Below are 12,320 nucleotides of genomic sequence, written 5' to 3'. Positions count from 1 at the left end.
TTAAACCATGACTGTTTTATTGGCTGTACACAAATGCATGTCATTGAACAATTGCACTGTAGCACAAGTGTGACATTCTTATTTTTTTCCATTGGTAAAGTCAATAACATCCCTTATATTTACACTATGTTTTATATATATATATTTCTATATATGTATCTTTTGTACAATGTACAATGTTGCAATCAAGTGAAATAAGGAGAGCAAAACAATAATCCCTCAAACTCAAAGTCAGTCAAAAGCATGCAAGTTTCTGTCCGGTAAAGACATGAAAGGAAATGGCGGCTCGGAGTCGAGTAGTCTGTAAGCATGTCTCAGTAGCAGCCAAAGCAGATAAAGTCAAAGCCAAGACACAATGAGCAAGTCGTTTTTTTTTTCTTTTATCTGAAGAATTTTGCTTTGCTTAAAGGATCCACTTACAGTACAAATGGCCTCTAGTTTTCATAATTATTGGTGTGTAGTGAATACCTAATTACTGTAGTACTGAACTACAGGACCATTTCACGTTTCATCGTTATAACAAAGATCTAAACACACAACCATTCCAAATATCCAGCACTCATGAGGTCAATCATACACAACAGAGTAGTACAAAGACTGTGTCTTATATTGCTTTCACATACTGACTTTTACACTCTTAAATAAAACAGTGGTGCCAAAAAAAGGGTTTCTGTGGCGACACAGACAAAAAAAAAAAATTAATGGGTAAGTCTTTATAAAACATTTTTATAAATTACACAAGAGTGAGAATTTGGAGGTAGTCCCCCCCTCCTACCTTCCTTTTTCAATTCATATTATTCATATATTCATGTTGCTATCTATCACCACCATGTTTAACAGTTTGTACCACGTTCTTGTGGTTGAATATCTCAATATATAATAACCTTCACTTCTCCAAACATACTGTACCTCCACAAATGTGCAAAGGCTCTGTTCTGTCCAAGCCTAGAAACATTTATCATATATTATATATAACATTATTAACATTATATAAAACTTTATTTTTAAGATTAGCGTGTTTTTTATCAGTACTCCTAAATAAACTTCTGAACATAATAGACCATATAGATTACATGGCTGTATAGTAATTTTTGTTTTTTGGATTAATAATGTAGAAGAATAATGTCTCGTCTTCCTCCAGCTCTGAGGAAATCTCTCCTTTCCACTGACGCTCACTGAGATTTTTATGTTTTGTTTGCTTCTTTTTTATTCTGTGAGATTTCTATAAATCTGATTTGCAACATATCTTGTAAAAAGCTCTATATAAACATTCTTGCTTTGATTTCATTGACAAATCCGGTACCTTTAAAAAAAAAAAAAAATGCTGTGGGCTCCTTAAGCAAATCGATTTTTTTAGAAATGTTTTTTAACAGGTTGTGTTTTTGTTGCACTTCATTTTGGCACAGGTACAATTAATGAAGAAATGTTTGACAACATTCGACTGACAAGTGAGACTAACATCTTAAGAGAAACAAAAAAATATATGTATTTACGCCATATCTTTGTCTTAGCTACACAAATTAGCAGAGTGGCGCTTTTTGACGACATAACATAGATTGTAAGAAAATAAAGCTACTGTACTATGATTTCAAATAAAATTCTCTTCACAGTTTAAAATTATTTGCATCGTGATATCATTCCATTGTTAGCTACATTTGAATAAAAACTCTTTAAACTCTTGTTCTTAAATCTCTTCTTATGCTTTAAAAATGGGACAATTCTCCAAGCAAAACCAAGAATCGCCAAGAATCCCATCCTCTAGGTCCATTATCTCCTCTTTATTCTCCATGAAGAATAAAACGTTCTAATTCTATATAAATAATAATAATAACAATAGTAATAGTAATGATCATAACATTTAAAAACCTCTTCAGACAAACTGAATAACCACTTTCCTTATATATTATTTACTGTATGCTATGTGGAAAGTGTATGACAGATGCACAGATATAAGCCTTTTCATTTTTACTTTGAGATTCTCTTTTTTCAGATGCTTTTTGTCTGAACAGTAACTACATGTTCTTTGGGTGAAAGTAATAGTTCCTCAGTACCTTACTGTTCTTCAATGTCAGTTGAAACTTTGGGTTTAGCCCTGGACACATAAACACCCATGCTGGTATTACACTCCCAGGATGCTGACAGACATCCAAAAAGCTACGGACACACACAGATAGAAATTAAAGACAGATAAATAAAAACAGAATAACGCAGGAAAAACGCGGAACATGCAGAACATCTTGGCAGTAACGGAACTGCACAACGGTAAAACAGCAATATTTGCGCTGGCATCACATTTAGCAAAAGCGGAGTTGCATGTGCGGATCTGGAGTATGTACATTTGGTCAAAGTGGTTGGTGGCGACCAGGGCACTGGCTTTTTTTCTGTAAACGCTATTAGGACAGATTTGCAGTCAACAACAACAGAAAAACACAATTATTAGTTAATTACAAAAACAATAAAGAAACAATAAAAACCTAAAAGAGAAGTGTCTTGCACAGTAAATCCCATTTCCGCGAGTTCCACACGAGTATATACTGTATACTTGGTGTCCACAGTCTGAAATGTGTGACGATCATTGATCATTCCACCCCTAATTCAGGTAATTACGGAGTTGAAAAGAACTGTTTCTTTTTTTTTCTTTCACTCTTTTGTGATTTTCTTTTTATTACAAAAGTCAAAGCTAGGCTGCAAAGGGCCCATGCAGATTATTGGCATTGAATGTCGATTTAACACAACCTCAAGGCAAGGATGGACTGCTCAGTTTCCAGTGTACTAAGCACAGTGGTTGTTTCATGGGTCATTAAAACGTGGGTGGAATCGAACTTGGACACTTAGCACAGGACCTCCTACAACACAGAGAATGACGATGATGATGATGATGATGATGGGTTTCCTAGGAGAGCACAGTTAGCAAGGGCAGTATAACAGAGTGCTCTGTTACACGTCTAGTTTTCAAATAATGTGATTTTTTTATAGCGTACAAAATGCGTGCTCTTTCTGAACTGCTGTGAAAATTGCTTTTACATAGTTTGCAGCTTTGTAGGCTAACTAATTACTCATTACTAATTACTCATTACTCACTGACCACTTCAGCCAATGTAAAACCATGTAAAACATACCATTCAGGTATATATATATATTTATATATAGCTCTAAGATCATTGGTGAACATCACAAAGGTACAAAAAGGTGGCTTATAACCGGGCATAGCAAACTGGTATGGCACTTCCATCGAGTCCATGATTAAAATGCTGCTGTTGAGAAGCTTTGAGAAGATGAATGGCACCTTAAAGGAACCTTAGAAATTCACCATTATCTCGTTTAATCGACTCATTTAATCACAATGCTAAAAAATCATGAGGCTAGACAAATGCTCAAAGATTCATTAAAGTAAAATAAATAATTTTTTAATATAATGGGATATAATAAATGGAGCTACTTCAAGAAAGCTAGTTCAAGGAAGGAACAATTAGCATGGGTTCTTCCATCATGGGCAATCTGCAAAGTTCACAAGACCATCCTCAAGAGCAGGAGTGGAGAACTCAGCATCCAACCTCCTGCTTTTGCGCTGTTCAAGATGCTAGGATGTTAAGATTTTAAGATGATGACGTAAAATGTAGCCCTTGAAATGGCACAGGGTAACAGCTGGCTGGCCTTGCAGTAGCATTATGGAGATGTTAGCCTGTAAAAAAAAAAAAAAACAGAAGAAAAGACAAACAAACAAACAAACAAACTATCTAACAAAAAAAAAAAAAAAACAGGGCGTCCCACATGCATTCCACTGGGCAGACAAGTTTTCAATCTGCCCTCAAACACACAAACTCTAAGCTACCGGCCAAAGACACAACAAGGAGCCCACACCGAATCCATGGTCCCACAGCAGGCAAAAAAAAAAAAAACCTGTCAGACAATGGAGCCCTTGGAAGAGGAGAGATGGATGGACTGGATGCGAGTGGCCAGGGTCCGCTCCAGGTCTTGTAGGACGTCATAGGAGGGGCCTGGCCCCGGACTCTCTGCAGGCACCTCATACAGCAGCTGCTTAAAGTTCTCCAGCTCTATCAGGAGCACCATGTTCTTCAGGAAGAAGCCCTCGATGAAGGCAGAGAGTTCGGCGGCCCCCAGGAACTGAGTGAATGAAGGAATTTCAGGTGAAAAAATTCTCAGATTAGTTATATATTTTTAAATAAAGCATAAATATTGTAAAATAGTGTTGTAGAATTTTTTTAAGAGTGAATCTGTCTAAGCAATTTTTGTTACATGATATGGAATGAATAGATGAGAAAACTTACTAAATTGCCCTGAAATACTCAGCAGTCTCTATGTAACAAGCTAAGTTACTGCTTTAAAATAAGGCTCCTTATTTGAAAGTGGTTTATAAATGAGTTTATTAATGTTATCAATCAGGTTATAATAATATCATTAATTAAGTAGTTACAACAGATACATAGAAAGAACAACATGACAGTGACAATGACTTTTTTAACATATCTAATAAAAAATACAGAAAGCCAGTTTAGTCATTTAATATGTTATAATAGTTAAGAAAAATAAGGTTGAATGACGGAAAAGACAAAGTAAGATCTAAAGCTGAGGTTTAACAGCATAAACAAATGTGGAATCACGTTTTGGTACACGACAGGCCACTGTTGTCCTTCCTATTAATTTGTTGTAATTGTTATAACCTAATTAATAACATTGATACACTCATTTATAAACTATTTTATATATAAACTCTTTATAAAGGAGCCTTATTTAAAAGTGTCACCCAAACTAATATAGAACATAGTAGAAACTCCAGTAGCTGGATAATTGTTTGGTATGTGCAAACAAACTGGTAATTCTCACTGAAATGTCAAGTGGAAATCATTCGATTCAGAGCTCCTTTCTCTTACTTTACCTCCACATGTTGGACCATCTAGCTAAATTAAAAAAAATCTGTATCAATTCCATCAGTATTCAGCACCTGACTTCATTAGATTAAATCTATACCTCAGCAGATGTGCCATATTAGTATTAGTAGTGAAACTGGTTAAATGATAGTGGGCACAACAAATCAGCTGATATAATTAAATCTATATTCTCTTACCTTGGTATGCTTGTAAATTTCCACACATGTTTCTATGGTGATGTTCTTGGAGCAGATGATCTCACAGTGTCGTTGGAGGGCCTCAAGCTGGAAGAATTTGGCTGCAGACAGGAGCTGTGAGATACAGAACATACAGAAACCAGAATTATCACACTGAATGTAGACACAGCAACCTCATCTATATTTCTATACTTTTATTGAAGTCATACAAAAGTCGTCAATGTTCTTCAAAGCTCTATTGGGAATATTACATAAAGCACATGTGATTGGTAGTGATTGTAGTAATTCAGTATCTCCGAAAATTTGAATATTATATAAGAATAGTTGGTACGTTTGACAGGGTGGGCAGTGTGCTAAGTCCTGCTGGAAAATGAAATCCACATCTCCATAAAAGTTGTCAGTAGCAGAGGGAAGCATGAAGTGCTGTAAGATTTTGTGGGAAAACAAAACTGCACTGACTTTAGACTTTTTTTTAATCTTTTATGGAGATGCGTATTTCATTTTCCAGCAGGACTTGGCACACTGCCCACTCTGCCAAAAGTACCAATTGGTCTTATATAATATTCTAATTTTCTGAGACACTGATTTTTGGGTTTTCATTGGCTGCAAGTCATAATCATCAACAGCAAAAGAATTAAACGCTTAAAATAGATCACTCTGTGCGTAATACATCTATATCATATACAATTTCCAATACAAAATTTTGAACTGAATTCAAATAAAGTCATTTTATTTAGTTATTTACTGTGTGATTTTAGTATAAAAATACAGGAATTCAGTACAGTGTAGGCCAAATGAAAGTAAAATACGTGCTTCCAAATGGTTAGGCACTTTTTTTTATAAATCTATTATGGTAATGGGTACGCTTTGATGATCCCTAGAAGTACCATCTTTTCTCTTTGCAGTTAAAGTGAATCATTTTATGACACATGCAGTGGGTGTGGGAACAATTGGCAGATCCGGGCTGGCCTTGGCCAGCAATCACAGCATCACGGCCAGACACTTTCACATCATATCATATGAGACATCCTATTAACCTTCAAATAAAAGAGACAAAAGCGAGAGATGGGATGGACCAGGGGATGAATAGAACGGATTCAAAAGGAGACGGATAGAGGAATGTGGTGTAATACCTCCATGACTTCAGTGTTTCTGATGTGCAGTGACTCAGTGCCTCCACAGTACAGATACTGCATCACCAACTGCAACACAGCAATAACAGAACGTCAGATCTACAGTACCTAGAAAATTCAACAAAGGCTATGGGTTGAACAGGACTGACTTTCTGACCTTTTTAAAGCTTGTAGAACAAAGCAATAGTAGAAAAATGCAGGAGAACACTGTGTGATTTTAGCCTGCTTTTATCACATGATCGAGACGAATTTTAGCTTCATCGTGTCTTCACCTGTCTTGTGAGCTGATTTCTTAACATTATGACCTGTTTTCCCAAAATTCACTGCAAATATACCCATAAAAAAGCCTTTCTTTCTGAGTGATGGCCTTTCTCATATGGATATCTTGCTTCTAGACACAGCTCTGGAAAAAATTAACAGACCACTTCAGCTTCTAAATCAGTTTCTCAGATTTTGCTATTTATAGGTTAATGTTTGAGTAAAATTAACATTTTGTTTTATTCTATAAACTACAGACAACAGTTCTCCCAAATTCCCCCCCCAAAAAATTGTCATTTAGAGCATTTATTTGCAGAAAATTAGAAACAGCTAAAAATAACAAAAAAGATGCAGAGCTTTCAGACCTCAAATAATGCAAAGAAAACATGTTCAACGATATTCATAAAGTTTTAATAGTTCATAAATCAATATTTGGTGGAATAACCCTGTTTTTTAATCAGATTTTTTGTATGCATCTTGGCATGTTCTCCTCCATCAGTCTTACACACTGCTTTTGGATAACTTTATGCCTTTACTACGGTGGCCGAGAAAGCCCAGCGCAGTGCAAATTGAAAAGCGCTGCAAAAGCACAAAACACATCCATCAAAATTACAACACAGGCGCAGCAACTAGAAAAACGCGCTGCAACTAGAAAAACGCGCTGCAAATAGAAAAACGCGCTGCAAATAGAACCACAACACAACGGAAGTGAGTCACAACACAACGGAATTTTCCCGGGGGATCTTAAAAGATGCTGTACCAGCTGTATACAAAGGACAATAAGTGGCAAACAAGCTTCTGAAAAGTAAGTTATGTTTATTAAAAGTTCTGCTTCAAAACGCCTTGTTTGCCACTTATTGTCCTTTGTACACATAGTGAAGTCCAAGACGTTACTGAAGACGCAGCTTAGCTGGTACAGTATCTTTTAAGGTCCCCCGGGAAAATTCCGTTGTGTTGTGACTCACTTCCGTTGTGTTGTGGTTCTATTTGCAGCGCGTTTTTCTAGTTGCAGCGCGTTTTTCTAGTTGCAGCGCGTTTTTCTAGTTGCTGCGCCTGTGTTGTAATTTTGATGGATGTGTTTTGTGCTTTTGCAGCGCTTTTCAATTTGCACTGCGTTGGGCTTTCTCGGCCACCGTACTTTACTCCTGGTGCAACAATTCAAGCAGTTCAGCTTGGTTTGATGGCTTGTGATCATCCATCTTCCTCTTGATTATATTTCATTTTTAGTGGTTTCATTTTTTTCCAGAGCTGTATATGGAGAAACAAATATGAACCTGAAAAAACGCACCTGAAAAGAATCACTCAGTGTTTGCCTGGCTTAACATACATGTGAGCATGGATAGCTTTCTGTCTTTAAAAATCTTCCCAAACATTTTCTCACCTGGAAAATGTTGTACTTCACATGACTGATTTCTATGCAAGTGTTCTCAGCAGCAGGTCTGTTGGAAAGCAGAGACTTGAACCTAAACCACAGAAGAGAAAAAAATAATGATTTTATTTAGCAAAGTTTATGGTTGCAGTCAGGTTATATAACTATAATTCCAGTCCATTTTTGTGCGTATGTGTTTATTTATTGATAAGACAGTCCTCTCACCTGGCTGAAGCTGTGAAGAGCAGCACTTTGTGAGCATAGAAAGGTTTTCCCTCCACCAGGAACGTCACGTCAGACATCTCTTTATTGTTCAGGAAGTGTGGATCTGAGAGGAACGTGAGAGAGGATTCTAGTTTTAACATGTTCAAAATATACTTTTATTTTCAGTGGGCTTGTCTGCAACACCAGTCTTTAGTGATATAAAATTAACAAAATACTACTACTACTACTGCTATTGATAGTATATTAATACACAGTCTATTGATTCATTCTGTTTGAAAAGTAAAATAATTAAAATACAGTTTAATGCAAAAGTTTGAGCCACTTAAGTGAAATAATGTATTGTGAAATGTAAATTGTCATTGTCCCGTCTTTTCTGTTCCGTCTCTGTTTAGTCTTTTCTTTGCCTTAACCTCACCTTGTCAACAGTGTTTTCACCTGTTTTCCTTGTTTTAATGTATATAGAATTCCTTTGTTTCAGTAATTATTATCTGGTCTTTTGTGTGTTTTGTGTGCTCTTGTCAGGTTTGTGTTTTTTTTTACATGTTCATGGTTGTTGTCCTGTTGTTTCTAGTTTTAGGGTCTTTTATGGTTTCGTAAATGTGTTTTCTTGGTCTTGTTTATTTGGTTTTGCATTACCTGACCAGTATACTTTCTGTTTTTCTATAGTTTTTGTCTTGTTTGTATAATACATCTTTCGTCCATTCATCAATGTTCTTTTAAAGAGTGTTAATCTAGATTTTTTGGGTGAGTAAAGACTTCTAGTGTTCCACTGGGTGCAGCAGCATTAGCTAACACTAATGCTGCTCAACAATGGTACACTGAGCCAGGATGCTATCAGCTAGCGGTTTGTCCCACTTAGCTTGTTTCATCACAGTATACATGCAGACTACAGTCCAAAATACTTATCTCTAAATATTGAAAGAGAACGGTTAGCGTGGCTAATGGCTAATGCTAATGCTGCTCTAGCAGTTAATTAAAGAATGTTATGTGCACTGTATAGTCCAAAAAATACGGTATACGTCCTTTATAAAGAGCAAACCCCTGCACATTTTAATGCATATTTATTATTTACTTGCAGAGAGACAAAAAAAGAAAAAAAACATAAAAATATTGTTTGGTATAAAATGTTCAAAACAGGTTTACTTTTTTTTTTAAACAGTAATAGTTATAGTTTTGTTAAAATAGGGGCGTCATGTCTTTTTCTACAACTGTATCTTTATAATAATGTCTGTTCCAGTCTGAACAATGTGTAAAAGTTGTTATGGGGGATTATTATTATATATTCTTGAGTACAATACAATATAATACACTACTCTGCTCGAGTATGCTTGTGCAGAGATTATAAAATACATTATTTAAACTGCCCTCTAGATGGCAGTAGTGTTCCTCCAAAATATCCACCTTAATTCCTAAACACACACTCTCTCTCTCTCTCTCTCTCTCTCTCTCTCTTTCTCTCTCTCTCGTTCCTTCTGTTGATGATGAAATTAATTTGAGCATATTTTCCATAAAAAAAGATCTTCACTGCGTTGTTTATAATTTACTGTCCACCAGACAAAAGCACACAGCATGCTCTGTAAAACTCTGCGATTCATCAGCACTTCCGCTAATTCTGCTGCCTGTAATAAAGGAGTTTTTTAACAGTGCAGAGAGGAAGAGATTGAGTCAGTTTTAAGGACAGATTTTAAGTGGGGCAGCAGAGCTGGTACTCACCCAGTCGGGACGTCTGCTTCTTTTTGATCTCTGTCAGCTTGGGGATTGGAAAAGGCCCATAGCACTGGGTGAAGATAACAGATAGCTGCTGGCTGATGACTTCGTTCTGCAGATTATATACACACACACAAACACACAAATATATGGTTAAACAAAGTTTAAACAGATGCACAGCTTCAAAAAGGTACAGCTTCAAACATTTACAATAATTTCCCATCTTCATTAAACTATACTAATAGGCCCAATCCCATTTCACCCCTTGGCCCTACACCTTACCCCTACCCCTCTGTTTTGTGAGTGTTTTAGATTCTTGTTAGCCCTTCATACAGAGATTTTTCAGATGCACACTTCAAACCGAGGGGTCTGAGAATCACTGGTAAGATGGCGACCAAACAAGCGATCAAAGAAACCCACAAATGTAAGTATTTTCCATGTTACAAGTGATGATTAGCATCATATTATCATAGTTTACTTTGTAGTTTCAATGTTTTATGGCCGAATTCCTCATAACAAGTATAAAAAAAGATCGCTAGTACTGTGTCTCAGTAGCTAGCTAGTTAGCTAACTTTCCTGTTCCACCTTAAATGGTGCAACAGATGGCAGGGGCTGCAGCATTTAAGGTGGAATGAATAAAAATAAATGAAATAAAATAAAAGCTAATCAAATCTAATTTCAGCTCCCCATCACAGAGGAATTAAGGAATGTACAATAATAATTAATTCATCCATTATCCCCCCCCCTTTCTGAAGACATACAATAAAGCCCTAAAATTAACTAGTTAACCAGCAGCAGCTAGGTTACTGAACTTTAGCGCTCCTGACGACGAATTGGGTGCAGGAAGGGTTGTCCCAATTCTTAGGAGGGGGGGGGGGGGGATGTGGGGTTTTATGCTATTGATCTTGTCAAATAACTATTGTTCTAACTCATTTTTAGCTGTTTTTTTTTTTACTTTTTATAATGTGAAAACCTGGCAGTTATTATATGCCTAGTGTCATAATCTTGTGATGAATTGATGAAAAATGCTTTAAATTGTTCGTTTTTTTTCTTCTCCACCCTGAGTTCAGAACACTGTCACTTGCACAAGAAGCTTATTAAAAACCCGTAGCGTAGCCTAATCTCCGGGCGCCGCCATCTTAAGGTAAAGGTAAAACATTAGGTTATGCTACGGGTTGTAAAAATTATTTTTTAAAAAGCTTCTTGTGCACTTATTAACGCCTCATTTCAAATGTTCTGCTCTACAGATTCTACCAAGGAGGTGTGGAGCTACTTTAAACCTGGATAACGGTGTAAAAAGCGATTTATCTGCAGGGGCAAAATATGCCCCATATCATCCTTTCTAAAGCATATTTGGACAAACTGTAAAAAAATGACTGTATCTCAGAAAGCTGTGGGAGAGCAGAGGTATGCTATTCAACAAATCTTAGTGCTCTTTATAATGTTTTATTACACTAAAATCAATTTTACACCAGAGTTCTCCTTTAATTATCATGGTATTCGGTTTCGGCCGTATTGCTCAGCCCTATTTCACCATCTGTGTGTGAGCAGGGTGAGGGTTGTGAACCTTGCTGGCTCGGAGGATCTGGAACATGAGTGGCAGGCCATGGGTGATGAGCTCCTCTGTGTACTCCTCCTCCTGAATACAGCTGAAGTCTTTCAGCAGACCCTGGATCAGCGGCCTCCGCTGCTGCACAAAGCATGTCCTCAGAGACTCCAGCCATGTGTGCAGAGTCCACGGTACACCTACACACACACACACACACACACACACACACACACGCACACAACCAGTTCATCAATCAATCAGTCAGTAAAGTGTGTAAATTTACGTATAATGGTTTAAAGGGGCCATATCATTTTTATTATTTTAACTCTTTTTTTTAACTATAAAATGCTCTCAAATCCTAAGTTCTCAAGGATGTCACCTGCAGAAGCTCACATTTTTTAAGTCACCATGGTTATGATGTCACAACCATGTGCACAATTACAGGCGATAGCCAGTTCAGCTGACAGCAGTTTCTCCTACCTATTCACTATGAACTGATAGGAGTGCTATTACTGTAGAAACCCTGTCTACACGTTACTGGTGGAGATTTACACTCATTTTCAAAAAGGTTGTTGCACCAAGAAGGAATCAACAAACCAAAATACTCTGTAAAGCATTTAGGTGCTCTTATCTGAAGTTCTGTTAACCTTCTGAGGTTTCTGAGGCTGGTAACTCTGATGAACTAGTCCTGTACAACAGAGGTAACTCTTGCTTTTCCTTTATTGCAGCTATCTTGATGAGAGCCAGTTTCATTATAACGTTTTTAATGGTCTTTGTGACTGCACTTGAGAATACTTTCAAACTTCTTGATTTTTTTTTTTCACATTGACTGACCTTCATTCTTAAAGCATTTTTTCTTTATTCAGTTGAGTAGTTCTTGCCATTATATGGATTAGAAGATTACTCAAATAGGGTTATTCACTGTATACCAACTCTACCTCTTCACAACTTTACAACTGATGCTCTCAAACACATTAAGAGGAAACATTTAAG

General features: G+C 36.6%; 1 protein-coding gene across 2 annotated transcripts in view; it reads right to left on the bottom strand.

Annotated features, from left to right (window-relative positions):
* The window catches only part of btbd11a (BTB (POZ) domain containing 11a), a 289,012-nt gene continuing 276,692 nt past the window's right edge, over window positions 1–12,320 (bottom strand). For both annotated transcript variants that reach the window (XM_049473317.1, XM_049473318.1), the window contains 7 exons: window positions 11,346–11,524; window positions 9,785–9,890; window positions 8,072–8,174; window positions 7,859–7,940; window positions 6,220–6,288; window positions 5,087–5,200; window positions 1–4,125 (listed from right to left, as the gene is read on the bottom strand). In XM_049473317.1, the coding sequence (XP_049329274.1) occupies window positions 3,904–4,125; window positions 5,087–5,200; window positions 6,220–6,288; window positions 7,859–7,940; window positions 8,072–8,174; window positions 9,785–9,890; window positions 11,346–11,524 (875 nt within the window). In that variant the 3' untranslated portion in view covers window positions 1–3,903. The remainder of the gene's footprint in view (window positions 4,126–5,086; window positions 5,201–6,219; window positions 6,289–7,858; window positions 7,941–8,071; window positions 8,175–9,784; window positions 9,891–11,345; window positions 11,525–12,320) is intronic.

This window comes from Astyanax mexicanus, chromosome 2, assembly GCF_023375975.1.
Source record: "Astyanax mexicanus isolate ESR-SI-001 chromosome 2, AstMex3_surface, whole genome shotgun sequence".
Classification (NCBI taxonomy): Eukaryota; Metazoa; Chordata; class Actinopteri; order Characiformes; family Acestrorhamphidae; genus Astyanax; species Astyanax mexicanus.
The sequence above is the reverse complement of the archived record's forward strand: the minus strand, read 5'-3'. Positions and strand labels throughout refer to the sequence as shown.